This window comes from Dermochelys coriacea, chromosome 8 (genome assembly GCF_009764565.3).
Source record: "Dermochelys coriacea isolate rDerCor1 chromosome 8, rDerCor1.pri.v4, whole genome shotgun sequence".
Classification (NCBI taxonomy): Eukaryota; Metazoa; Chordata; order Testudines; family Dermochelyidae; genus Dermochelys; species Dermochelys coriacea.
In genome coordinates, this window is record NC_050075.1 from 89519320 (window position 1) to 89545541 (window position 26222).

Genomic DNA, 26222 nt, shown 5'->3' on the forward strand with positions numbered 1-26222 from the left:
TATATTCTTGACACACCTAATGATGTGTATCTGACACAGTATGTGCTCCCCTTCCCCAAAAAAAGAAAAGGAATTTTTGCTAATAAGAAAATGCTTCCAATTCCCCCACACTAAGCCCTGGTCTACACTTGGGGGGGGGAGGAGGGAGGAAATCGATCTAAGTTACGCAACTTCAGCTACGTGAATAACATAACTGAAATGCATCCGATGAAGTGAGCTGTAGATCACGAAAGCTTATACTCAAATAAAATTTGTTAGTCTCTAAGGTGCCACAAGTACTCCTTTTCTTTTTGCGAATACAGACCAACACGGCTGCTACTCTGATAACTGAAGTCGACGTACTTGGATCGACTTACCATGGTGTCTCCACTACGGTGAGTCGATTGCTGCAACTCTCCTGTTGACTCCACCTGCGCCTCTCCCAGCACTGGAGTACAGGAGTCAATGGGAGAGCGCTCGGGGGGTCGATTTATCATGTCTAGACTAAACGTGATAAATCGATCCCCGCTGGATCGATCACTGCCCTCCAATCCGGCAGGTAGTGAAGACATACCCTTAGTGCCAAATATGCCATTTCCACAACTGCAGGAAAAGGGAGAAATCTCTTACGTCTTCACCTGGAGCAGTACTATTTGCCATTTCCTTCCACTGATAGGCAAAATTTTTGCCTCAGTGTTGCATAATTAATCTGCTCTGGTGCAGAGTTCTGTCCACAGGAAGCATGTTACAGAATTAAGATCTTAGAATGCAAGATCTTTGGGACAGAACCTGGGCCTTAACTAAATAAGCTGACTGAGGCTAAGTGTCTCAGGTTAAGAGAGGACAATGACTGTAAATTCCAAAAGTTGTTTAAATAAGGGATGGATTGGGAGAGGGAGTCTCAGCATGCCTGATCAACTCCAAGATACCCCTAGGCCATGCCATCTGCCTGATACTGTGCAGCCCCAGTAGGTGCAAGTGTTCTGTGTTGCTCTTTTAGAATTTCTCCAACAAGGTGGGGCCTTTGTATTTAATGAACACAGGGTTCATTATAAAAGGAGGGAAAAAACACATGAAAAACAAACAGGCAGAAGAAAAAAGTTTATAACAGTAAAGATCTTCCAGTTCTTATATGCATACCTGAATGGCCTGCTTTGGGACCTCTCTCCACTTGCCTCAGCTTGTGACAATTTCCTTGACTTTTACAGACAGAAAAGCTGCCCTCCCAACCCTTAGACAGAAACCTAAAGAGGCAGCTCCCAAAACTTTTCCACAGTGTGGACCACACTTTAGTAGGGAGAGCATTCCCCTTCCATTAAACAAACGACAACCCTGCAGCAACCACAGCACAACTCAAGGGATATTAGGAAAGCGGTCTATGAATGCCAAATATATTTAGCTGTCTATGAGTGCCGTGTAGCAGATGGAGATAAGGAGTTATCACCTGCAGATTCCCAGCAAGTGATCCACTGAGCAGTGTGGAAACATTGACCTAAAAGGAAAGAGGAGTGGCACAGTTATTTGTATACCCCACAAGCTTACAATCTAAGTAGTCAAGACAGATGGTGGGGTGAGGAGAAAGGAAACTGAGAAACAGAAAGATTAAGTGACTGCACAATGTCACTTAATTTCCCCATTCCTGAGCATATAGGTGCTGCAGCAAGGGGTGCTGGGAATGTTACCACACCTCTGGCTTGAAGTGGTTTCCATTATATACAGGGTTTACAGTTTGGTTCAATTTTCTGTATGCCCAAGGTCATACAGCAAATTTGTGGCAAAGAAAGTAGTGAACCCAGATCTCCTGGCACCCAGCCCAGTGTCCAAACTGGAAGGCCATCCTGCCACTCACTTCTACTTTATCAACTCACCAAAACACCTACAAAATTTAAATTTAATCAATTATTTTTTAAAACTAAAATCAAAATTCAAATTCTCTGTAAAAGCCCAGAAATCTTTAACCTCTCAGTCTAAAGAATTGATTGGACAATGAACTCAACCTGGAATAAACCTAAAACCTCCATTTTCTAATACTTTCTCCAGGAATCCTGCTACATTTAAAGAATATTATGAAGAGTAAATACAAAATATGCAGAGAGTTGAGAGAATAAACTTGGCAATAAAAGACAACAGAGAAAAAGGAGGAGGATCCAGGGAACTACAGGCCAGTCAGCCTCACCTCAGTCCCTGGAAAAGTCATGGAGTAGGTCCTCAAGGAATCAATTCTGAAGCACTTAGAGGAGAGGAAAGTGATCAGGAACAGTCAGCATGGATTCACCAAGGGCAAGTCATGCCCGAATAACCTAATTGCTTTCTATGACGAGATAACTGGCTCTGTGGATGAGCGGAAAGCAGTGGACATGTTATTCCTTGACTTTAGCAAAGCTTTTGACATGGTCTCCCTCAGTATTCTTGCCAGCAAATTAAAGAAGTATGGGTTAGATGAATGGACTATAAGGTGGATAGAAAGCTGGCTAGATCATCGGGCTCAACGGATAGTAATCAATGGCTCCATGTCTAGTTGGGCAGCCAGTATCAAGCAGAGTGCCCCAAGGGTCGGTCCTGGGACTGGTTTTCTTCAATAGCTTCATTAATGATCTGGAGGATGTTGTGGATTGCACCCTCAGCAAGTTTGCAAATGTCACTAAATTGAGAGAAGTGATAGATAAACTGGACAGTAGGGACAGGATCCAGAGTGTCCTAGACAAATTGGAGGATTGGGCCAAAAGTGCAGAGTCCTGCACTTAGGACAGAAGAATCCCATGCACTGCTACAGACTAGGAACTGAGTGGCTAGGCAGCAGTTCTGCAGAAAAGGACCTAGGGGTTACAGTGGTCAAGAAGCTAGATACGAGTCAACAGTGTGCCCTTGTTGCCAAAAAGGCTAATGGCATTTTGGGCTGTATAAGTAGGAGAATTGCCAGCAGATCAAGGGATGTGATCGTTCCCCTCTATTCAGCATTGGTGAGGCCTCATCTGGAGTACTGTCTCCAGTTTTGGGCTCCACGCTACAAGAAGGATGTGGAAAAATTGGAAAGCATCCAATGGAGCACATGACTTATGAGGAGAGACTGAGGGAACTGGGATTGTTTAGTCTGTGGAAGAGAAGAATGAGGGGGGATTTAATAGCTGCTTTCAACTACCTGAAAGGGGTTCCAAAGAGGATGGATCTAGACTGTTGTCAGTGGTAGTAGATGACAGAACAAGGAGTAATAGTCTCAAGTTGCAGTGAGGGAGGTTTAGGTTGGATATTAGGAAAAACTTTTTCACTAGGAGGGTGGTGAAGCACTGGAATGGGTTACCCAGAGAGGTGGTGGAATCTCCTTCCTTAGAGGTTTTTGAAGTCAGACTTGACAAAGCCCTGGCTGGGATGATTTAGTTGGGGATTGGTCCTGCTTTGAGCAGGGGGTTGGACTAGATGACCTCCTGAGGTCCCTTCTAACCCTGATATTCTATGATGGGTACCCAGCGCCAGGAACAGAGAGAGTCACTCAGCGCTATGGCTGTATGAAACATTGACAACCAAACCCAAACCTCACATCAGGTTCACCCACTTTCAGGTTTTGTTACCAACTCAAATGAAGTTTATCAAAGTGTTTGCATATGTTTTTGCATGAACTTGGCTGGTTTATGATCAAGTGTCAAAGCCTGGCTTGACTCAGCAATTTTGATTGTTTCATTTTGAATTTGTTGGAACTCATGCTTCAAAGGAAGAAAAGAGGATGGCATAGAAAATGTCCACATGAACCCCAGTTAAACAAAACTTTCACAGGGCTCACCAGTTTGTACTGAAGTTATACCCTCTGCCCCACAGGGAATTCTGGTTGCTGTCATCTTTGAGGGAGCTGGATTCAGGTGCAGCACCAGCACCATTTCTCCATTCCTAAGAACATAGGTGCTAGAACTAGGGATGCTACCGCACCCTCTGGCTTTAAGTGGTTTCCATCATATTCAGGGTTTACAGTACCTCTCAGCACACCAACGATACAAATTGTTCCAGCACCCCTGCCTGAGTAGTACTAATTTTACAAATACCAGTCTCCAAAATAACAAAAATATGGAAGAAAGACACTTCCACCCACATAGCTTCAAGAACTTGGTCACCAACGCCTACTTCCCCTGCCAATGTACCCTAATCAGAAAAGCTGAGGAAATGGGTCTTTACTTTTCACAGGAAAGAGTCTAGACTCTTCCACAATGTACACCATATTAGGACTCAAGTCAACACACATCGTTGTCAGAAATCTTTCAGGTACGTAGGGTTGGGGATTACTTAACAGACTGATTGTTTAACCTTCAGTATGAATTCCTACAATCCACACAAATTCACCACACTTCTTAAGTGGACGGTATCATCACCAAGGGCTCAGGAAAGGAAAGGAGTCTGGCCAGCTTTTGAAAATCCATTTATATTTTAGGTTCTGGTAAACATGTCACACTGCACTTGTCATTCTCTTGCCCCCTGTTAAATGTGCCCATATTATTCTCTTTTCAATTCAAAGGCACAGCTGCTTTTATAAACCTATGATTCTACTAGAAAGATATCTGAGCATTTAAGAGCATCACAAGTGCTTCTTGGGATGAACAGATTATGCATAGTTTGCCCATCACTGCAGCACTTCAAGCATCATTTGTCATCATTATGGAGTACACACTTGTGGTTACTGGCAACACATGTGGCTGCAGAAACACCCACGTTGAAGTTAGTTTTTCAGAGGCATAGAAATGGTACATCTACACTGCAGTAAAAAAAAAAAAAACACAAAACCCTGCAACACCAAGTCTCAAAGCCTGGGTCAATTGACTCGGGCTGTGGGGCTAAAAATTGCAGTGTAGCCGTTTGGGTTTGGGCTGGAACTGGGTTCTGAGACACAGACCCCTCACTAGGTCTCAAAGTCCAGGCTCCAATCCGATCTCAAATGTCTACACCACAATTTTAGCCCCTGCATCCTGAGCCCTGTGAAGCTGAGTCAGCTGACCCAGGCCAGCCAGAGCATGTGACGGATCTTTTATTGCAGGATAGACATGCTTTAAATGAACAAATGGAGAGGGGTAGAGTAACCAAAATCTTTTAGGAGGTTGTGAGCTTTAGACTCCCATACAAAGACATTCTGATCATAGCCCAGTGTATCACAGGAAAATACTACAGCGCTGATAATTGGGAACTATTGAGCACTGCATTTTATGAAAGCATAACAAGTACACAATCATAACATGCATATTAAATAATACTGAACTTATACTGCACCAGCATCCAAAGACCCCAATCTGAGTTGAGATCCCATTTCATTAGACACTGTAAAGGGACATACAAAAAGACACTGTCCCTGCCCTGAAGAGCTTATGGCTCTCGCATCTCATTTCTTACAGTATCTGTAGCCTAGCTTCCGCTGATGCTGCCTTTGGAAATGCTACAGGAGTTCGGTGCTGTCTAAAGTTACCCCAGCTGCTTTATTTAATGTTTTTTGGTTCTATATAATAATTAAAATGGGAAAGCAATTAAGGCAGCCAGTTAAATATGAGGAAGGGTGAGAAGGAAATGTCAAAGATTGGCTTTGAACTTGGAAGTGTTCTTTTAAAAAAAAGAAAAAAAAAGGCCACGGGCAATACACCATGTGAGCAGGTAAGAATAGCCTTGCATGTGGTTTGATAGCTGTTCTGTATCCATGTCCATTCCAAGGTGGTGTACCTCTACAGCTGGGACATACTTAGATAACACTTTTACAGGCTTTCGGGGTATTTAAGCAGGTGAGGAGAGCATTCAAAAAAAGGGCTGCTAGAAGGTTAGCCTCGGCAGCCATTCCCCTAAATAGGTTGGCCCACTGTGCCTGAAACCCACATGGCCTTTTCCTAAAACAGGTCAGCATCCAGCATTCATGGCCTTTCATCTGGTTACATCAGCTTACTGTGTATGCAGCATATGTGACCTAACACCTTTCCTCTGGACAGGCCATCCCATTATGCCATGTGTGTTGTCTGACTATCAGAGCTCATTATCATAAGTAAAATTACCCATGGGTACCTTATCATCATGGGTATCTGTATTTTTCCAAAAGGGTTTAGAAAATGCCAGTAGTTCAGGGGTTCTTAAACTGGGGGTCGGGACCCCTCAGGGGGTCATGAGGTTATTACAGCAGGGGTCGTGTGCTGTCAGCCTCCACCCCAAACCCTGCTTTGCCTCCAACATTTATAATGGTGTTAAATATATAAAAAAGTGTTTTTAATGTATAAGAGGGGGTCACACTCAGAGGCTTGCTGTGTGAAAGGGGTCACCAATACAAAAGTCTGAGAACCACTGCAATAATTCATTAATTCACTTATGCTGTGTGCAACCAACACACCATATCAAATCCGTTTTCTGTTATTTACCTACCTTCATTTATCTTGATTTACACACACACACACACACACACACACACACACACACACACACACAGACCCCAACATCTACATAGTTGTCTGTATAAATATCTGAGCACTTCAGTAAGCACTAAAATGGTATTTGCATTTATTTTTAAAATATGCAAATTAACTCTCTATGCACTCTACAGACTGCAAAAAATATTAAACTGATCTAGTTAAAAACCAGTGGGACATCCCTGGTATAGGTTCTGTACAACTCCATTTAGTTTAAAAGGACAGAAAATGTTAAACCTGTCTGCAGAACCATACTGTTAAATTTTTAACCTTTGAAATAATTACAGCTGTTTTAAACTAACACCATTTAGCACAAGTGCTGTTTCATGCATTCAGTATTGTGTGACTATATTTCCAATTTGGAAAATTCAGTCCTACTTATATATAAATCCTATTGCTCTCTCTATAAAACACATGGTGCCTTATTTTGCAGATTTATATTCCTATCAATATTTCTAAACAACTAAAAACAGGCATGACTTTTACTGCAAACCTGTCTCCCATGCTGGGTAATAGGCCAATACATTATATTTACTGTCAGTAGAGTTATAGAAGCAGCCTGGGAGAACGTGTCAGAATTTTATTTCTGAAAGTTACAGTGGTCTCCATATTATTTTGACATTTATTACATTAGTTTAAGGAGGGCACTGGAAGATGACAGAATCAGTCTTATTATTTTAGCAGCATGCAATGCCGATATTAGTTTACAGAGGAGACAGTGTAGCCTAGTGGATAGGGACGCAGGAGATCTTGGGGCAGTTCCTGGCTCTATCACTGCTTTGCTAGATGACCTAAGGGAAGTGACTTTCCTTCTCTGTGCTTCAGTTTACTCACCTGCAAAATGAGGATAATCACACTGACCTCCTTTGTAAAGTGCTTTAAGAACTATGGATGAAAAGCACTGAATAAGAGCGAAATATTATTGTATGGATTTTTCAACACCAAGGACAATCAGTGCCAAACCCTCGTAACAAATGGCTAGGGAGAGATCCCAAGAGGTACCAAGCACCTGCAATTCATGTTGACTCTACTTGTAGTTGCATCTCACAGGATCAGGACCTAACATGCAGTATACAACACTGAATGAGTGCCCGTCTGTGTAAAATAGTTATAACCAAATTTTTACTTTTTAATCTGCTCTGACAATTTTTTTAAATAAATACTATTAAAATGCATACATGAGTCAGATTAGCTAAACATCCTCCTGAGCTCGGGGTGCTCTACAAAACTTAAGACAATAATTCATAACAAAACTGTAAAACTATAACTTATTCATCAGATTTTCCCAAATTAACCCATTAAACCAGGAAGCCCATTAACAACCCCATCCATCTGCCTCCTCCAGAAATGCCCATAAAGTTAATAAATCCGGTCTCTGATGAACTGAACCCAAATCCAAACCCAAAGATCCTGCACAGAGCATGCCCTGCCAGCATGCCATCCTTTTAAAGTAGCTTAGCTGTAATTATTGTCAAGTCAGGATTTCATAATATTTTAAAACTGTGTTTACTAATATTTGGATAGCAGAAGTGCTTGAATTGTCATTTGGACCCTTAAGGAAATGCTTTTGCAGCTTATATATAAGCAGCCTAAGTTTGACTGACTGGAAAATAAGAAAATGAGTCATACAAACACATTACTCATATCTGAAAATAAAATCATGCTTTAGGTACACGTGACAGGCCCCCGTTGTAGCCTGTGCATGCCTGGCTCCTCCTATTCTATTTGCTCCCAGTGGTTCTCCCCATATGGCTTCATAGACAAGGTACCTTCTGGACACTGACTGCCAAGTACAAGGAGCTTTAGATTCTGAATGGAGAGGGATTTGCTAAATAAAGCTTAAGTCCATCAGTTTCATCCCCAGTCAGGATATGGCAAAAATAAATCTCATAATATTAATGGAAATAACTAGGTAGCCAATGAATTGTTTACATATTAGCGTTCAAGGTTTGACAATCATTTCATGAAACCATAATTTAAATGTTTACTAAAAATAAGCTCATACATTTATGCTAGTTTAAACAAAAAACAGAACCTTTATGAAAGAGGTCTTACGTGCTGAATGTCTAATTAGACATGAGAAGCTGTAATTAAGCAGATTTCATTGATTCCTCCCCATTTGCTTGAAAAACAGATTTCTCACAATTAGTGACCATTTGTGCATTCTGATATGTATGTACTCTGCAGACTGGTATTAATGTGCCTTGGGTTATACATTACTGTAGGCAAGGGACTTTAGTTTGGCATTTAGTGTGCTGTGGATCATGAGATTTACATTTCACTATACGAATTAAAAAAAACTATCTAGGTTGGTATAAAACCATTGACTAAAGTGGCACTTCAGAAAAAATTGCTTGTTTCAAGTGATTTCTGTAATGTGAACTAATTTGTTATTTTTGACAGTTTTCAGAGTAGCAGCCGTGTTAGTCTGTATTCGCAAAAAGAAAAAGGAGTACTTGTGGCACCTTAGAGACTAACAAATTTAGAGCATAAGCTTTCGTGAGCTACAGCTCACTTCATCGGATGCATCCGATGAAGTGAGCTGTAGCTCACGAAAGCTTATGCTCTAATAAATTAATTTAATTTAATTAATTTATTGTCTGTGCTAGAAAAAACATCCTCACTAAAACACTTTTATCCAAGTCTATCTTCAGACTACAGAGCCAGGGAGATGTTGATTAGACAGTCGATTGGAAACACAGCTCTTCAAAATACACTTTTACAATCTAGAAATGCAGCCATGTTTGAACATAAAACAGTAAAGGCTATATAATATAAATCAACTGAGCCACTCAGCCTGTCTAATTGGTGTCGGATTTGACTAGTGTGACCTTTTCGAGCTTCTTGGGTCTGAAGTACAAATAATGTTTTACAGTGTATTTGAAATTCACCCCCCTTTTGTATGTAAAAGATAGAAGCTGGGTATCTTCTAAGAGCTTTTGAAAATGAAACTTGACAGACACCAGTCTCTGATGTCTCTGGTTCATCCCTGTATGTCAGCACAATGAGCTAATTGACTTCCAAGCAGAGCACACGAATATTAACAGAATTGTTCAATTACACTTCACAACATTCATTTCTCTTATGTAGAGCTGTGATGTTTTATGCTATCATCATAAACCTACACAAAGCTGATCCCTGACACAAAAAGTTCTTCCAATTCCCTCTTTACTGTCACTTTGTTACACACACAAAGTTCCTATTCAGGACACAGCTGCTCCATTAATTCCCTGAAGTTTCTGGCATACCTTAGTTGCAGCCTGAAGGGTTAGGTTTTCCCCCCATGGATAATGAACAACCACATATTTTGCATCTGAGTGACCTATTTTGAGATTAAAAGAAACAAACCAAACAAGAATGAATAAAAATAAAGTCTCCAAAGAGAGCACAACGCCAACGCCTCCCCCTCTCTACAGTGCATGCCAGCAGTAGACTCAAGCCCTGCGGCACAAAATGACCCTGCCCCTGCAGACAAAAGACTGCTAGAAACTTGCAGTACACAGAAGCCATAAACATAGCACTTAAATAGCTGACACCACATGGAGGTCCCACCAGAAGCTCCCTTGTTCAGACTCTCTAGCTATTATTTGCTCAGTCATCTTCTTACTTCTTGACTGATAGCTAAAGTTTCAAGAGACCTCATCTCCCCTATAGGCACCAAAACAAGTAACCACACCTGGGGGGCTGAGTTCTTCTTCTGAATTCCTCACTGCTCCTCTAGCAGGAGAGGGTAAGTGGATATTAAAGGATAATATATTTAAAGTGACAAGGGCCAGCTGAGTCCCTTAATCAGCCAAATATCTGATTTCTGTTTATTGATAATTGTGCTTAAGATTTTTACTATATACGCTCACTGACAAAGTTATTTAAAAATAGAAATATGCAGAGATTTAAAAACAGTTGAAACAAGCAAAAGCTTAATTAAACAGTAAAGAAAGCTAATTGTTTCATAGACTCAGGCTGTGCATATTGCTGGTCCATAAATAACTGCATAATCTTATTACTGTTACCCTCATCTTTCTGCACCCTCCCCCTGTTCGGTTACTCTCACTTCTTGCATCTTAACCAGACACCTATGACATGAGCAGCTTTGCTCATATGAGTAAAGGTATGTACTATGCATAAGATCTCAATCCTGCTATGAGAATGGTCAGCCCCTCTTGCAGGATTGGGGTCTTACAGAGTTTAGGACAGGGACAATGACATTCTATATGATTTACAGAGCACAGTACCCTGGGGCCTCAGTCCTCATTAAGGCCTCCAAAGATTATTGACATACAAATAATAATTATAGTTCTCTTCTGGTACAATATAATTTGAAGCCACTTCTACCTACCGATGTAGTTTCTATTTCTCAAATGAAACAAGTAAATGTGTAACTATAACTTTTTAATTCCTGGTATTTAATGCACTTAAATGTGCAACCTTCAGACACTAAAAATTTTTAATGGAATTTCTTCTCCTCCAACCCCAGAAAAGTGAAATTCCAGAAAGTGAAAGTATTTTGCTAGTCACCCCTGAAATTCCTTGCCCCACACATTTGCAGGCCTCCTAAGAGTAAGTCCATTCTGCAATCAGACATATCTGAGCTAGCTTTGTTGTAGCTAGCTCAAACAAGAGCAGCAGCGAAGGTGTGGCAGCCCAGGCTGGATACTTGAGTACATACCTAGGTCCTTGGGTGCGGTTGTACAGAAATCAGCCTCTATCTTGAGAGAATTAGGAGCTATAGATTACCTGCTTTCAGAGGTCCAAACTTCAGAGCAAGCTTACAAGCGCCAAACAACAAGAGCAACCTCAATCACTGACTTGCTATCAAAAAGCAAGAACCTCCTGTGTTCTTAAGCAGGTTTGCAGCTACAGAAGTTTAGGGGAATGAAGACTGAGGGCCCAAGTGGAAGGGCCATTGAAATTGAAAGTAGATTTGCATAGAAAACTCTAAACCCTACATAAGTTGTTTTTTTTTCTCCACATGAACCAAGAGTTTGGTGCTATTCAAACTTCTATGATCCCAGCACATAAAGGCACAAATGTTTTCCACTGAAGTCCATTCTCACTGTCAATAGTATCCCAAGACCCTCCTTCCTCAATATAGTCAGCTCATCTCTTGCTCCTTCTGCAAAACTTAAAGGTCCACAAGAGGACCCCTCTCAACCATTAGACTGAGGCCAGGACATGCAAAGAGATCTTCCCTCAACTCATGCCAACTTCAGTTCACTTTTCCAAGGTGCTGCTGGATCAGCCTCAGACTCCCCCGCTCCACTGACCGCCTTAACTGCACACTGAATTTAGAAGAAAACCACATTCCAAAAAACTACTTCCATGCCAGATTTCAACTTTCTGATTCAGACTGTAGAATGTTTTAAAACTGTTTTTATAATAAAGAATATTTCCCTACTTTCTACCTCGAAAATATCTGAACCATTTTCCTATCTAGTCTTAAAAAAAAAGCCAGAACTTCTTCCCCGACTATTATGTCAGCATTATAAAACCGTTGCCCTGAGTGTGTAAAGGAAACTAAACATAGTTGCTGAGTTGTGGGTAGGCGGTTATATTTTGTTTTGTCCTTTTCATTCATACCACTTTCTCTCATTCACACACACCTTTCTCAAACTAGAAATATAATAAAGATTTGATAAATAGAAGAAGGTAAGAAACTATGGGTAGAAACATGACATAGTAACCTGAGCACAGGACTGGTTACCAGGAAGACTTGAGTTCTAGCCCCAGCTGTTACCATAGACACAGGAAACAAAGGCATGGAGAGTCAAAGCTTCCCTTTCTAAAAAGTGGGGCTGATAATACTTGACTATCCCCAGGCACGCTGGGGGATTAATTGGCTGATGTTTGTAAAACCTCTCAGAAGCGGAAAATGACACACAAGAGAAGTGTTATTACTTCTAATAGTTCTGGTAGAAAGTGCACATGCTGAACCAAAAAGCAAGCCATACAATAAAAACAAGAAGAGTGAAATCTGAGATAATTTTTCTTACCTGTGACAGACACTAGCTGTGCTGAAGTTTTGGCAGCTTGGAAGGACCCCCCAAGTTTCAGGCATGTGCCTCCTTCACTCTTTTAAAGAGCCCACCAGGTGGTCCCAAGGGATGTTGGGAAAATCTATTATTTTTTCCCTCTTCTTTTGCGTTTGCTTGGTTTGAACATTTATCTGAATTAGATTCAGAGAGATAACTCATAAGAAGTCTTTAAAATAAGACAAAAAAGCCCTTAAACTTGGTTAGAGCCATGTGACCGCAGCCCTGAAGTGAATAAAGGGAAAGAAGCAGTGTGTTTCACCTATATAGGAAAGGGGGAAATCATGCTTTTTAGGAGCTGTCAACAAAAAAAGCCAGAATGCAAAGCTTATAATTAAGGGGAATCCCTCTTTCTCTAGGGGCTTTAGAAAAAAAGTTGTAATGCATGTGCATTAAGCGCTTGCTATCCAATGGGTTAGACAAGTTTTCTAATGCCTTTTGGTATTACTTCCCTGACTTACAAGAGCCAGTTTGTCTTCCTGAAGCTCTTGAAACTGATGCTAGTACCTGATGTCAGATGGGTTTTCAAGACATACATTTACCATATAACTTTTTTTGTCTTCATGTGTGTGACTTTAGAAATCAATACAATATGTCTTAGAACTACATTTAAAGACTCTTTGCCTTTACATAGAGGTGGGATGCAAGCCACATTCTTTACTGCTATTCAAAAACTGAAATAAAAAAAGACCTTGCAGTAGGAAAATGTTGCAATCCCTTTCCTATTAGATCAGCTACTGGTTATACTTTGCAATACTCTGCTACCATGGTGGCCTGTATCACTCTCAAACAACATAGCTACTGGTTCGATGAAGTCCTGCATGAATTAGTTCTATAGTGCCTCCCACAACAGGGAGGATGGGGATAAGACACAGCTGTTAGCACAAAGCATACTAAATTTAAAAACAAACAAAACTACAGCTTCCTTAACAGTTACTGAGCAATTCTTGTCTGCAGCTCACACAAATTAACCCTTTTAAAATCAATTTAGTTCTAGCATTCAGATTTTTTTTGTTATAACAAACGTTTAGAATTCAGAAGTCTTTTTGCATCAGACTATAACCTCCTTAAGGGGTCAAAATCTTCACCAAAGCGACCAGACAGAAGCCATTTATCTACAGGCAGGGCAAGTCTAACTGTACCTTTAGAGGAGTAGTGAGAATCAGTTAGCAGACTCAGTTCTTCTCATCTCACCACTTGCCCCTCCCTCGCCCTTGAAGTTCCCACCATTCTTCCTGACTCCCTTCCATCCTCTATTTTCTTTTAAAAAGAGAAACTTAATTTATTGCTGCCCCTGTCAGTCCCACTGTTATGACTTCCAAGAGGGCACCACAGCCAAATTGTGTCTGTAAGACCATCTCCATCTGCAATATTTGATTTATGGTTTCCTTCAGATTTGCAGAGCTGGATTTATTGGGTGGTGTTTCTTTAACTGAATGACCCCAAAGGACTGTCAGATGAGGTCTTTCAGTGCAGGAGGGAGAAATGTACTGTGCTGTACAGCTGCGATCCACAAGCATAACATATCCTGACCTATTAGGACTCAGAAGCCACAAATTGAAACGCAGTGGAGAGCACCTCCATGAAAATTAAGTAGTTCCTGTTATATATCACATGTGTAATCGCCCTTTGGAATCTAGTTTGCTTATACAGAGGTATTCGCTCCTGTTGAATGGGGAGACAAGAACCTAATTTATAAGACGTCTCTAAACATGTCAGATGAATTTTGCCTCTAAAGAACAACTTTACTGGCAATATCCATAACATCTTGTGACCTTGTGAAATGGGAGCATATTGTAAATAATGATGTATACTGCTGATAGAGAAGACCAGCTACCTTCCAGAGGAGTGGGCATCTAAAATGGTCTCTTGTTCTTAGTAGAAGGCATGACTAGAAATGAACCTAACTGGGGAACACATGCCTCAGCTAAAATGGGTAATGGTTTTAAAATGACAACATCTAGGTAATCCAGTCCCAAATTTGACCAGGATTTGCTCCCCTTTCCCGCCTCCCCCACCCCCCCACTTTCAAAGTACATGAATTTCTATACATGTATCTGCTTGCTTCTGGTTTTTTTTATATATTTATATACGTGAGTTATTTTCCCTAAATAAACAATGGTCCCAATCCTGCACATTATAACTCTGATGTCCATAGGGCTTCATGTGTAGACTCCTACATCTGTGTGGAATCTCCCTGAATTCAATGTTGTAACTTGCAGGAGTGGGGCCTTATTCCATACCAGCTGCTGATGAACAGCTGCAGTCTGAACTGGAGGACAATCAGAAAACAGACATTTTTCATTTCCAATGCCCCATCTCTACAAGCAGCTCCATCTGGGCCCCTTTGGGGCCACTGTCCTACTGAAGTGAATGTGGTTCTGTGTAGGTACAGGATCAGGGCATGATTCCACTCTGCTCCACTAACTCACAACCCAGGGTGAAGAAGGCCTAAAGGTGGCATTAATCCATATATATGGCTGCCCACCCCGAGGCTGCTTTACAGTTCTTGGGACCAGAGCAGGGCTTGAAAGGCAACTGTAGGGCTAAGCTCTGCATTCCCTGTGCTAAGGCAATCCTTCCCTGGCTGGAATCAGGGTTTTCAGGATTCCTTTATACCACTTCATCAATTAACCTGCAATAAAGAAGAGCTGAGGTTGGGGAGGGGAAGGGATCTCACCCTTAGTATTGTCTTCTCTTTATCAGTATATTTAAAAAAAAAAAAAAAAAAAAAAGCTTGGTGCTCCTAAGGCCTAGCCCAAATTCAGTTTTTGTGCTGATTTAAATGTTTTGGTTAGGGGGTATGCTTTTTTACCAAAACAGTTAATTCAGTGCCACCTTTAGTTATGCCCATTTAAAGGTACCTTACACAGATATAAAGGTGCTTTCAAACGTACGGGATAAACTGTTATAGCTTAACTGCATAAGCACTAGAGGGTTGTAGCACTTTAATTGTAACAGTTCCAACCTATGCAATTAGGATGGTACAAAAACTGCCCTTCTCTAGGTAAGATTCCATCATATCATCTGAAGTCACCCAGCTGACACCTCCATTTAAAAGTTCTTGACTGTGTGCATTAGAAGGAAGTTATTTCCTATCAGTAAACCCATGACTTCATTTTTGTTACAAGTTAATCAAACATAATGATCTGCTTTTCTTTATTATATATGCTGCTGTTTATAGTTTTACCATTTAGCTTTGTAGTTAAAATGTGACTACGTAGAGGTGCTGTAACAGGGTTGGCACCCATCCCTCATGGGTGCCCCCTTCTGGCTGGGCACATCTGCATTCTTTAGTTCTGATGAGGCCTTTTGGTGGTTCTCAGGTGGGTTTGTCAGCGACACAGCACTGCAGCCAAGTCACGCTGTCTGCTTGTTAACCAGCACAAACCCCTTCCAGGGTAGATGGTCCACTGGTGCTTGGCACTCTCTCTCTCTCGCCCTCCCTGGGCTCTGGTCTTTAAGTAGTCCAGCCCTGACATGGAGCTGTATCCCCAGGGATTCCTTCCTAGAGACACTATCTTCCAGCAGCCCTCCCCAGGCTCAGCCCCTACACCGTCCTAGCAACCAGCCAGGAGCTCCCTCAATGCTCCCCCAGTCCCCACTAGCAAACCATTCATAGGCCCACTGCTCTTCCATGCAGCCAGTCCTGCAGTTCTTCTTCTACTCCAAGCAGCAACTAACTACTACTCTCCACTGCAGCTCCTTTTATATGGCCCTCCTGGGCCCTGATTGCCAGCTTCCCCTGCAGCCACTCTAGCTTGCTTGGAGGATCCCTCTACTGCTCCTTCCCTGCGATGAGTGTGGCAGAACCCTGAGGCCTCCAGATGGGGGCCTTTGGGCCTAGCCCACCCCATCACAGGTGCACTCAAAAGTGAATTTGCATCTTTCTGAATTTGTTACTGAACAAGCTAGATCCTATAGCAACATGGTCTAGTGCCCTGGTAAGATCACCATTGCCTTGCACCTTGTGCAGGCATTTGTACCAGACTAAAGTTAGTCTTAAAATGCTAGTAAATCAGAAGGTGGCATTTTACACCCACTGTGTATTTTGCACTGGTGTAAATGGCTACAGCAGGTGTAGGGTATTAGTGAATTGATCTCCTAGTCCTGGCTGTACAATAGATTTGTTGTGTGGCCTTAGACATGTCAATTAACTTTTCCGTGCCTCAGTTTCCCTTCTATTTAAATGAGGGTAATGGTACTGTTGTAAAATACTTTGAGATTTTGATAAAGGCTGAAAACTTTTAATAGTGTAATACACATAAGCAAAGCTGGTTAATATGAATGGTGAATCTTGATAAACAAACCCCATTGGATTGAAAATAAGAAGAAGGCTCCATGCTATAAACATTTTTGTGCTTTAAAGAGAAAATTTTATTTGCGTGCTTTGTCTCTTAGTGAAGCAGCAGCTTTAATGTGCTGCCCATAAGCCTATTCCTAGGGAACTTCAGCAATGTCAGGGTGAATGCAGGGTGAATGCTGTCCTTTTCCCTCTTGCAAAAAATGATTTGCATTAGAGGCATTCTTGAGGCAGTATGCAGCACGATGCCCCAAAAGCAGGAGTGTGCAAACTACAGTCCAGGGACTGCATCTGGCCTTTCAGACGTTTTAATTTGGCCCTCGAGTTCCCGCCAGGGAGCAGGGTCCAGGGCTTGCCCAACTCTGGAGCTCCAGCCGGAGAGTGGGATCAAGGGCTTGCCCCACTCCGCGCGTGCTATGGCTCTGTGCAGCTCCTGGAAGCAACAGCATGTCCCCTCTCCGGTTCCTACATACAGAGGCAACCATGGGGCTCCACATGCTGCCCAAACACCACCTCCACAGCTCCTATGGGCCCAGAACTGTGTCCAATGGGAGCTGCCTGACTGTGTCTCAACATAGGAGCCGGTGGGGGGACATGCTGCTGCTTCCAGGAGCTGCTGGAGGTAAGCGCCAACTGGAGCCTGACCCCCTCCTGCACCCCAACCCCCTGCCCCAGCCCTGATCCCCCTCCCACCCTTCAAAACCCTCACTCCATGCACCTTCCTGCATCCTCAACCCCTCATCCCCAGACCTACCCCAGATCCCGCGCCCCCAGATGGAACGTCACCCCCCTCTGCACCCCAACCCCCTGCCCCAGCCTGGAGCCCGCTCCCGCAGCCTCAATTCCTCATTTCTGGCTCCACCACAGAGCCCGCGCCCCCTCCATCTCCCACTCCCACACCCCAGCCCCCAATTTTGTGAACATTAGTGGCCCGCCACACAATTTCCATACCCAGAGGTGGCCCTCAGGCCAAAAAGTTTGCCCACCCTGCCCTAAAGGAATCTGATGCAACATGAAGGCACCATTTCCAACCAGCGGAGAGAATGTATTGTCCCAATGCACTGGCTAGAGAAATCTAAAAGGGAAGATGGACTAGAATACAAGGATAGGTAGAAAGCTGATTTTAAAAAAACAACAATGAAATATGCTAGCCCCATTAATGTGTATAGAAAAATGCCTCTCTCGTGATAAAAAAATATCTGGAAAAACTTTACCTATTACAAATATATGGAACCTCTGGATTAGGGTTAGGGTTAGGCGTACAGTTACTAACTGGGGATATTAACATTTTCTCACTGATGGAAAGATGTTTGAGGTCCATAAGTGATGTGCGCAACACATTATTATTAATTTATTAAAGGCTGGAAAATAGTGTATTAGAAATTGCGTGGGTATAATGTAAAGTGGTTTAGTGACAGGAGAAGGCGGTCTCTACTGCAGGTTTTATTGTATCTAGAATTAGCTTCTGTGGCTGGTTGCTAATTCACTCTCACTAATTAGACAGGATTTCAGGAGTTACCTGAGTGGTCCACAAGTCATGCCCATAAATCGTCTTTTACCTCCAGACTGCTTCATCTATTCACTATTAACAAGCAGAATAAAGAAAGGAAACAACAGCTTACTGGGTTTAATTTCAACAGAGAAGGTTGGATAGGCTGCAGAGGTATTTACAGAGCACTAAATGCCCATGCGTGAAGCCCAAGAGCAGAGGGGAAAAGAAAACCAAGAGGCTATAACTGGAGAGCCCACCAATTCTGATCAGCAAAGAAGATATTGGAAGTAGCAGTCTACAGGTAGCTGATTATGATGAGAACTTGGCCATGAGGAGTCAGGTTTCTGCTTATGGCTGGTGATTCGTTTGTTCATTTGGTAGCTGAAAACAATCATGATTTGGTTTCATTTTAAATTTGTCATGTAGGTTATAATCTGTCACAATTTACCTTGCACCATTTGTAATATCATCACATTCAAGAATGTAAGTGCCATAGCTAAAAGGAAGCTGCTTTTAAGGTCCCATTCAAAATCTGTAAAACCACAAACTTATCCTCTTTCACGTCCCTCCTCAAAACTACCCAGGCTGTAATGCCTACCAACTCCAGCAACCTGACAAGGAGTAGGCAGGCAGGGAGTTGTGATCACAGAGTGGTTGGCTAGGAATTTCTTTTGTTGCCTGTCCTCACAACACCCTGCTTCAGTCCTCTTGTTTACCTCATCCCTCCATTATATCTCATCTTTTAGCTGCAGGCTCTCTAGGGCAGGGCCTATCTCCTACTATGCATTGCACAGCGCCTAGCACAGAGCCTGACCCCTGTGAGGCCTCTAGGCACTACAACAATGTAAATGTTAAATAATAATGCATATATATTGTAAATCAATCAATCAGTGGTTGCCTTTAAGTTTCCTTGTTCGCTCTACTTGTTAGCCCATCATGGCTAACTGAAACTCCATCTTGAGAGTGGGGATAAAACTCAGTCTTCCTGCTCTAAAAGCACACTCCTCCTACCACTTCAGCTCAAGGCAAAGCTCCAGAAACAGAGGTGGGTAGTTCTGAGTCCAAAACCCACCGCCAACTAGTAGTAACAATAAATATGGCATGGTTGGTGGGGCACAGATCTGGGAATCAGTAACAGAGTGACTCACTGTGTGGCTTTGGACGTGTTATTACCCTTTTTGTGTCTGTTCCCTCATCAGTAAAATGGGGAAAACCCAAGGGCTGTTGTGAGAAATTGTAAAATATTTCTTAAGATAGAAAGAGCTAACTGCTAAAAAAAAAAAAAAAAGACTTATATCTGTCATCTCAAACATTATCAGAATGTCATCTGCTGTTTTAATGTGACTAACATGAAATATGAGTCCTTCATGACTACAGCTTCAGTATGAAAATTAACTAAATTATACTTCAATTGACTGAGTAACCTCTGTCACAATCCAATAAAAATAGCCATATATTGTTTGATAATTCTCCTGAAATCAAACCATAGATATAAAACAAAACAAAAAGCTCACGATGCCTTATGGAATAGCAAAAATTTAAGCAATTGTATATGGCAAATAAATAGACAAACAAACAAGGCAGAGAGCCAGGGGGCTTTTTGCCTACCAATATCATAAAAATGCCATCTTGTTACATTTTCTGTGATCCACCATTTATTTCAAACACAAAAGAGACACACTGTGAAATTGTTTAGAAGGGCAGAAGTAAGATGAATTATTATCAAGTTGTGCCATGGCACTAGGGTTGGGTCGTTTGGCTGGCCAGATTTTAGAATGTTTGTAGTTTAATAGAAACAGAGGAAAAAATAGCATGCAAAGGCTGTGCCCAGCCACAATCTCTTCCTCTGAAATTTCAAATCAATGCCCCTCTTCCATTTGGCAAATAATTACTGTATATCTTGGGTCCCTGCAGGTATTTATACACTATAGCATGAGTACGTACCTGCAATCTCCTCATTCAAGGTTGAACATGTTCCATTTAATAAGACACAGATCTGCTGGTGTAAATTGGCATAACACTGACTTCAGGCTGATCTACACCAGCTGAGGATCTGGACCACTTTTTCTCATAAAGTTACACAGTTAAGAAATGTTATATCAAACCAGAGGCTACATTCTCACATGTCACTATGCCAATTTACAACAGCTGAGACTCTAGCCCTATATTTATCACATGATATTATCTCTGTGGTAGATCATTGTCTGTTATATAGTGTTCTTAGAAAAATATTTTAAATGCACAGATTTTGTTGAACTTGAAACAGGTCAAGTTACAAACCTAATTAAAGGGGAAGTAACAGACACTCTTGTTAATGCTGTGCTAAATATAGAAGATCCAGGGGGAAAATGATTTGTACATAGGATTATCTACAGTACAAAACTGTGTCAATATTATCTGTAATAGCTCAGGCCTGAGCCCTGCCTGAGCTTAGCTAAGGAGAGGAAGTAGGTCACCCGTGTGGGCATCAGGTATTACCTTTTATGTTTTCATAATGTGGTTCTCAGACTTTTTTGTACCTTGCATCTCTTATTGAAGTGTCCCATGAATACTTCTGATCCCAACCTCGACCCCACAGCTCTATGCTGCAAAACCCTGTGGCAACGGTAGAGCTTAGGTAGATGGGGGGAAAATAGTATTAGGAAAACAATCAGAATGGGTGGAAACAATCAATCAGTGTTGCCAGCTTTCATGATATTTTTGTAAATCTCATTATTTTGGAGCGTTTTTACTTCCTTCTCCCAAGAAGTTTCTGGCAGTTCAGGATTTCAGGCTGAGCTTTAATTGATTCTACTTCAGCCATCAGGTGCTGGAATCTGCTGGTGGCACCCTGACATGCAGCCAGAGGCAGCACGTGTACTTCCTACAGAGTCTACTCCCCTGCTGTGTCCTGCCTTAAAGGTTATGTCTATTCTACAAGTGCTGCAATGGCACAGCTGCAGCTACTCTGCTGTAGCGCTGAAGAAGACACTTACTTCAGCAACAGAAGGGGGTTTTCTCTTCAGAAAAAGGGTTTTTCTCAACAGAAGGGTAAATCCACCCTCCCCACCCCTCCCGAGAGGCAGTAACGAGGTCAACAGATGAATTCTTCCATGGAGCTGGTGGTGTCTACAGTGTGGGTTAGGTTGACCTAAGTGTGTGACACAGGGTATGAGCCCTAAGTGCTGGAGCTAAGTCAGCCTAAGTTTCTGGGGTAGGCCAGGCCTTAGTCTAGAAGCAGGGAAGCAGCGGCCCATGGGGGCAGGAGAAACTGCCAGGAGCCAGCAGAAGGAGCAGCTCCCACCACCTCATTCATTGCCCATAAAGTGCTGCACTGGAGAGGAACAAAGTGAGGGATGAGAAGAAGGGACCTCAGAACCATATGACCTCATCCTGCCCTATTGCACTCTTCCTCCATTCCTCCAGTGCTGCTGGCATGCAAAGGGTAGAGACAGTGGGAAGGCAGTGGGCAGGGGCAGTGTCCTGGAGCCAGCTTGTATACGGTAGGAACAATAGCAAGGACAGGGAGAAGAGACAGCTAATGTCTCTTCTTTTGGGATGCATCAGGAGAGGCATTTCCAGTAGGGATAAGGAGGTTTTAGTACCATTATACAAGGCACTGGTGAGACCTCACCTAGAATACTGTGTGCAGTTCTGGTCTTCCATGTTTAAAAAGGATGAATTCAAACTGGAGCAGGTACAGAGAAGGGCTACTAGGATGATCCCAGGAATGGAAAACTTGTCTTATGAAAGGAGACTTAAGGAGCTTGGCTTGTTTAGCCTAACTAAAAGAAGATTGAGGGGAGAGATGATTGCTCTGTATAAATATATCAGAGGGATAAATACAGGAGAGGGAGAGGAATTATTTAAGCTCAGCACCAATGTGGACACAAGAACAAATGGGTATAAACTGGCCACCAGGAAGTTTAGACTTGAAATCAGACGAAGGTTTTTAACCATCAGAGGAGTGAAGTTTTGGAATAGCCTTCCAAGGGAAGCAGTGGGGGCAAAAGATCTATCGGTTTTAAGATTCTACTGGATAAGTTTATGGAGGAGATGGTATGATGGGATAATGGGATTTTGGTAAGTAATTGATCTTTAAATATTCAGGGTAAATAGGACTAATCCCCTGAGATGGAATATTAGATGGATGGGATCTGAGTTAGCCAGGAAAGAATTTTCTGTAGTATCTGGCTGGTGAATCTTGCCCATATGCTCAGGGTTTAGCTGATTGCCATATTTGGGGTCGGGAAGGAATTTTCCTCCAGGGCAGATTGGAGAGGCCCTGGAGGTTTTTCGCCTTCCTCTGTAGCATGGGGCATGGTTGACTTGAGGGAGGCTTCTCTGCTCCTTGAAGTCTTTAAACCATGATTTAAGGACTTCAATAGCTCAGACATAGGTGAGGTTTTTCATAGGAGTGGGTGGGTGAGATTCTGTGGCCTGCGCTGTGCAGGAGGTCGGACTAGATGATCAGAATGGTCCCTTCTGACCTTAGGATCTATGAATCTATGAATCTAGTGGGGGGTGATTGGGCTGGAACATCTGTGTTCAGGAGAAAGCGGGCAGGAAGTTAGGGACAGTGTCTGAGATGCAATGGGTAGAGAGTTGGTGGAGCCTGGGAGATGTTGGGGAAGTGTCAGAAATAAATGGGAGGAGGTCCCCATACTTGTGTGTGTGTACACCTCACTGGAGAAGCTCAAACGGCCTAGTGAAGAGCAGGCCAGGAACTACGACACGGTGAAGGAGGCCGTCCTAGATCGGGTGGGGCTGTCTTCTGAGAAGTTTTGTTCGGCAAGGTGGATGGAGGGTTTGCAGCCCCAGGCGTTCATCCAAAGGTTGATGGACTGAGCCACCCGCTGTCTGAGACCCAGCACCCACCCAGTGGGGAGGATTATGGATGCACTGGTCCTAGAAGAGTTCCTACAGGGCCTCCCTGAAAATATATGAGTTTGGGTTAGGCGGCATCAACCAAGTATGGTGGAGGGGGCCGTGAAACTGACGGAGGAGTATGCAGAGCTTGAGTTCCCCAGGAAAGAGGGATGGCCAGATAAAGACTTGGAATCCGGGGGAAAGCCCAGAGAACCCCCTGCCTGGAAAGGGCCCAGAGAGGAAAAGGGAAGACACCTGAGGAGCTCCTCCTGGGGCCCAACCAATCCTTTGCTGGCAGAGCGGGCAACTGGGACATAAAAAGCGGGAATGCCCATACATGGAGTGTGGCTTGGCCAAGTTTTGCAACTGGACTAATGCTGGGGGGCAGGGGAAGGGGCAGAAACTGTCCACCATTCCGGTGATGGTGGGGAGGAAACCCCAGAGGGGGCAGATGGATATAGCCTCAGCCTGCTCTCTTATCCAGAGCCACACTGGATGATTCCTGGAGCCAAGATGGACCTTGAATGTGCCCACAGGGACAAGAGACATTGCCCTATGGCCCAGGTGCCCCTCAAGGTCCGGGGCAAGTTCCAGTGGAAACAGATCGGGGTAGTGGAGGGGCTGCCTTATCCAGTAGTGTTGGGCATGGACTTTCCAAGAGGAAAAGGAGGAGATGGGAGGAAGCCCATGGTGGGGGAAAAGGGGAAGTCCCCCAAAGACAGGGGTGAAAACCCCTAAACCACAAAGCCCCAGTAAGAAGGGAGACCAATGTCCTCAGGAGCTAAAAGTGAAAAGCCCTAGACAACAGAGCCCAAGTGAGGAAGGAGGGATGGGGGAGACATCCCAACCAGGGCCCTTAACACGGGAAAAAGGCCCAGCAGATTGCCCTACAAGGAGACCCCCAGGAGAAGGGGTTTTTCGCTTTCCTCAGCAGCATGGGGCACCGGTCACTTGCTGAAGGATTCTCTGCACATTGAAGTCTTTAAACCACAAGTTTAGGACTTCAATAGCTCAGACATAGGTCAGGGGTTTGTTACATGAGTGGGTGTGTGAGATTCTGTGGCCTGCGTTGTGCAGATCAGACTAGTTGATCATAATGGTCTCTTCTGACCTTAAAGTCTATGAGTCTATGAGAAGAGGCCCAGGCCCCACTTGCCGGTTTGAGGAACCTCAGGCCCTGGGTGTCCAAGGGGAAGTAGGGACCAACCCCAAACCCCGCCAGCAGGGGAGGGGGACACACCCAGGGCTGCGGATGGTGTGAGGACCTGTGGGTTGCAGTCGACCTATGGGGGTATCCACCCCACTCAGTGTAATTTCTGCAGGTGGGGAATAAATAAACCCCAAAAGAAGGACCTTGGGGGTCACCCGAAGGAGGAAGGAGAACTCCCCCAAAGAGCCCCATCCGGTAGAGGGGACAGGCAAGGACGAACCTGGCGAGTAGTAAGCGGGGGAGGTGTGTGACAGGCTGCTGGGCTGAGACTCCTGAGCCAGTCCTCTGTCATCAAGAGGGTTAGATTGGAGCGGCCTATGCAGCTAGCCTGGGGCTGCATAAAAGCCTCCAGGGAAGGAAGCCAGGGAGGAGCAGACAGAAAGGGGGAAGCTAGAGAGTGCAAGGACAGTGGTAGCTCTGCCTTCCTGGCTGCAGGACTGAGAAGCCCTTAAGCCTGAAATCCCCAACTGTATGTGGTGAGAAGGTGGTGGGATTGTGTACTGTAAATCAACTGCACCAGCGATTGCTGAGTCCGAAGGTCTCGGAGTGGTTTTTGGAGCAGAGCAGAGGTAGGAGCAAAGGGGGCCCTGCTACGCCCTGTGAGAGGGCTGTTAAAACAAGGGGCACAACTTGGGGCCAAATCAGCCTGACTAGGGGAAATACAAGCAGCTTCCCCTTAGTGCAGGGCCTGGGATGAACCTGGGACCCTATCTTTTTCTTTTTTGAAGTAGAGATGAGTCCAAAACAAAATCCCAGGTGTGAACATGGTCCAACTAGATTTGATTTGGCAAATGGTCCCATATTTATAATGTGCCAAACTGGACTGATTCTCTACTACTCAAAGGTTGAAAATCCTTTGATTTTGTTTATAACCAGTTTATCTTGGCCTCTAAAGCAGTCTTTAGATGGTTACACGGTTGCTCAGGCTGTCCCATTGAATTCTTTGTGCCAGTGTATGGTAGCACTGTGAACTCCATCCTAGTTCTTGATCCATCTCCCCTACCTTGTTATCAGTGCCAGCGTGTTCTGAGGGAGATATGTTTGACGGCTCTGTTACGCTCAGGGCTGCCGTTAGAGAAAGCCAGCCTTCAACGGAATCTCTTGCTGTCAGTGCTGATAACATGTAGCACTGCAGGCCAAAGCATTCCATATCTGGACAGATGTCCTCTACACTCTCTTCTCCCTATGAATGGCACCGAAGACAGAGTGCTTTCTTCACGATACGGGAAGAAGAAACCTACTGAGAAGCAATGTTACCACTTCTCAGAGAACATCTGGCTAACTAGGAAAGACTACAGCAAAGGAAAAATAGAGACAGAATGATGGTCTAGGAAGAACTAAAGGGAGAATAGGACTAAGAAGAAGAAGAATTGGCACGTCCACAGAGCTCTTCATCCAAAGATTTTAATGTTCTTTACACACAATGATGAATTAAGACTCAGCCCTGCTGTGAGAAAGGGAGTAGTTTATAGACAGGGATACTGAGGCAAAGAGATTTACAAGGCTTGCTCAAAGTCCCACCCCAGCAAATGTAGGGCAGAACTGGGGCAAGAATCTGGATCTTCTGAATCTGCTTGATCATATTTCCAAGAAGAGGGGAAGCAGGGGAGCTGGATTAAGATTGTGACAAGAGAATTTCCAAAGCACAGAATTAATCTAGGTGAAGGGCAAGGAACCAGCTGAAAAAGTGATTCTGTACAAAAAAAAAACATTTTGATGTGATATAATGAGATAAGATGGATGACCCACCTCTACCAAGGAAGTCCAAGCAACAGATAAGATCAGCTGAAGAAAAACGGCTTATAAAGTCATTAGCATTCAAGCAACCTGAAAAGGAGAGTAATAAAACATATAGCGAGAGAATCTGAGCCAAACAGGAGAGCATCTAAGAGAGGGACAGAATAGCCAATAAGACACCCGCACTGGGAACTGTACAAACACAGTGAGA

General features: G+C 43.4%; 1 protein-coding gene across 2 annotated transcripts in view; it reads right to left on the bottom strand.

Annotated features, from left to right (window-relative positions):
- Window positions 1–16083, bottom strand: part of SGIP1 (SH3GL interacting endocytic adaptor 1) — a 184889-nt gene extending 168806 nt beyond the window's left edge. For both annotated transcript variants that reach the window (XM_043490671.1, XM_043490669.1), the window contains exon 1: window positions 15612–16083. In XM_043490671.1, coding sequence (XP_043346606.1) covers window positions 15612–15672 — 61 coding nt within the window. In that variant the 5' untranslated portion in view covers window positions 15673–16083. The remainder of the gene's footprint in view (window positions 1–15611) is intronic.
- Between the last annotated feature and the right edge of the window lie 10139 nt (window positions 16084–26222).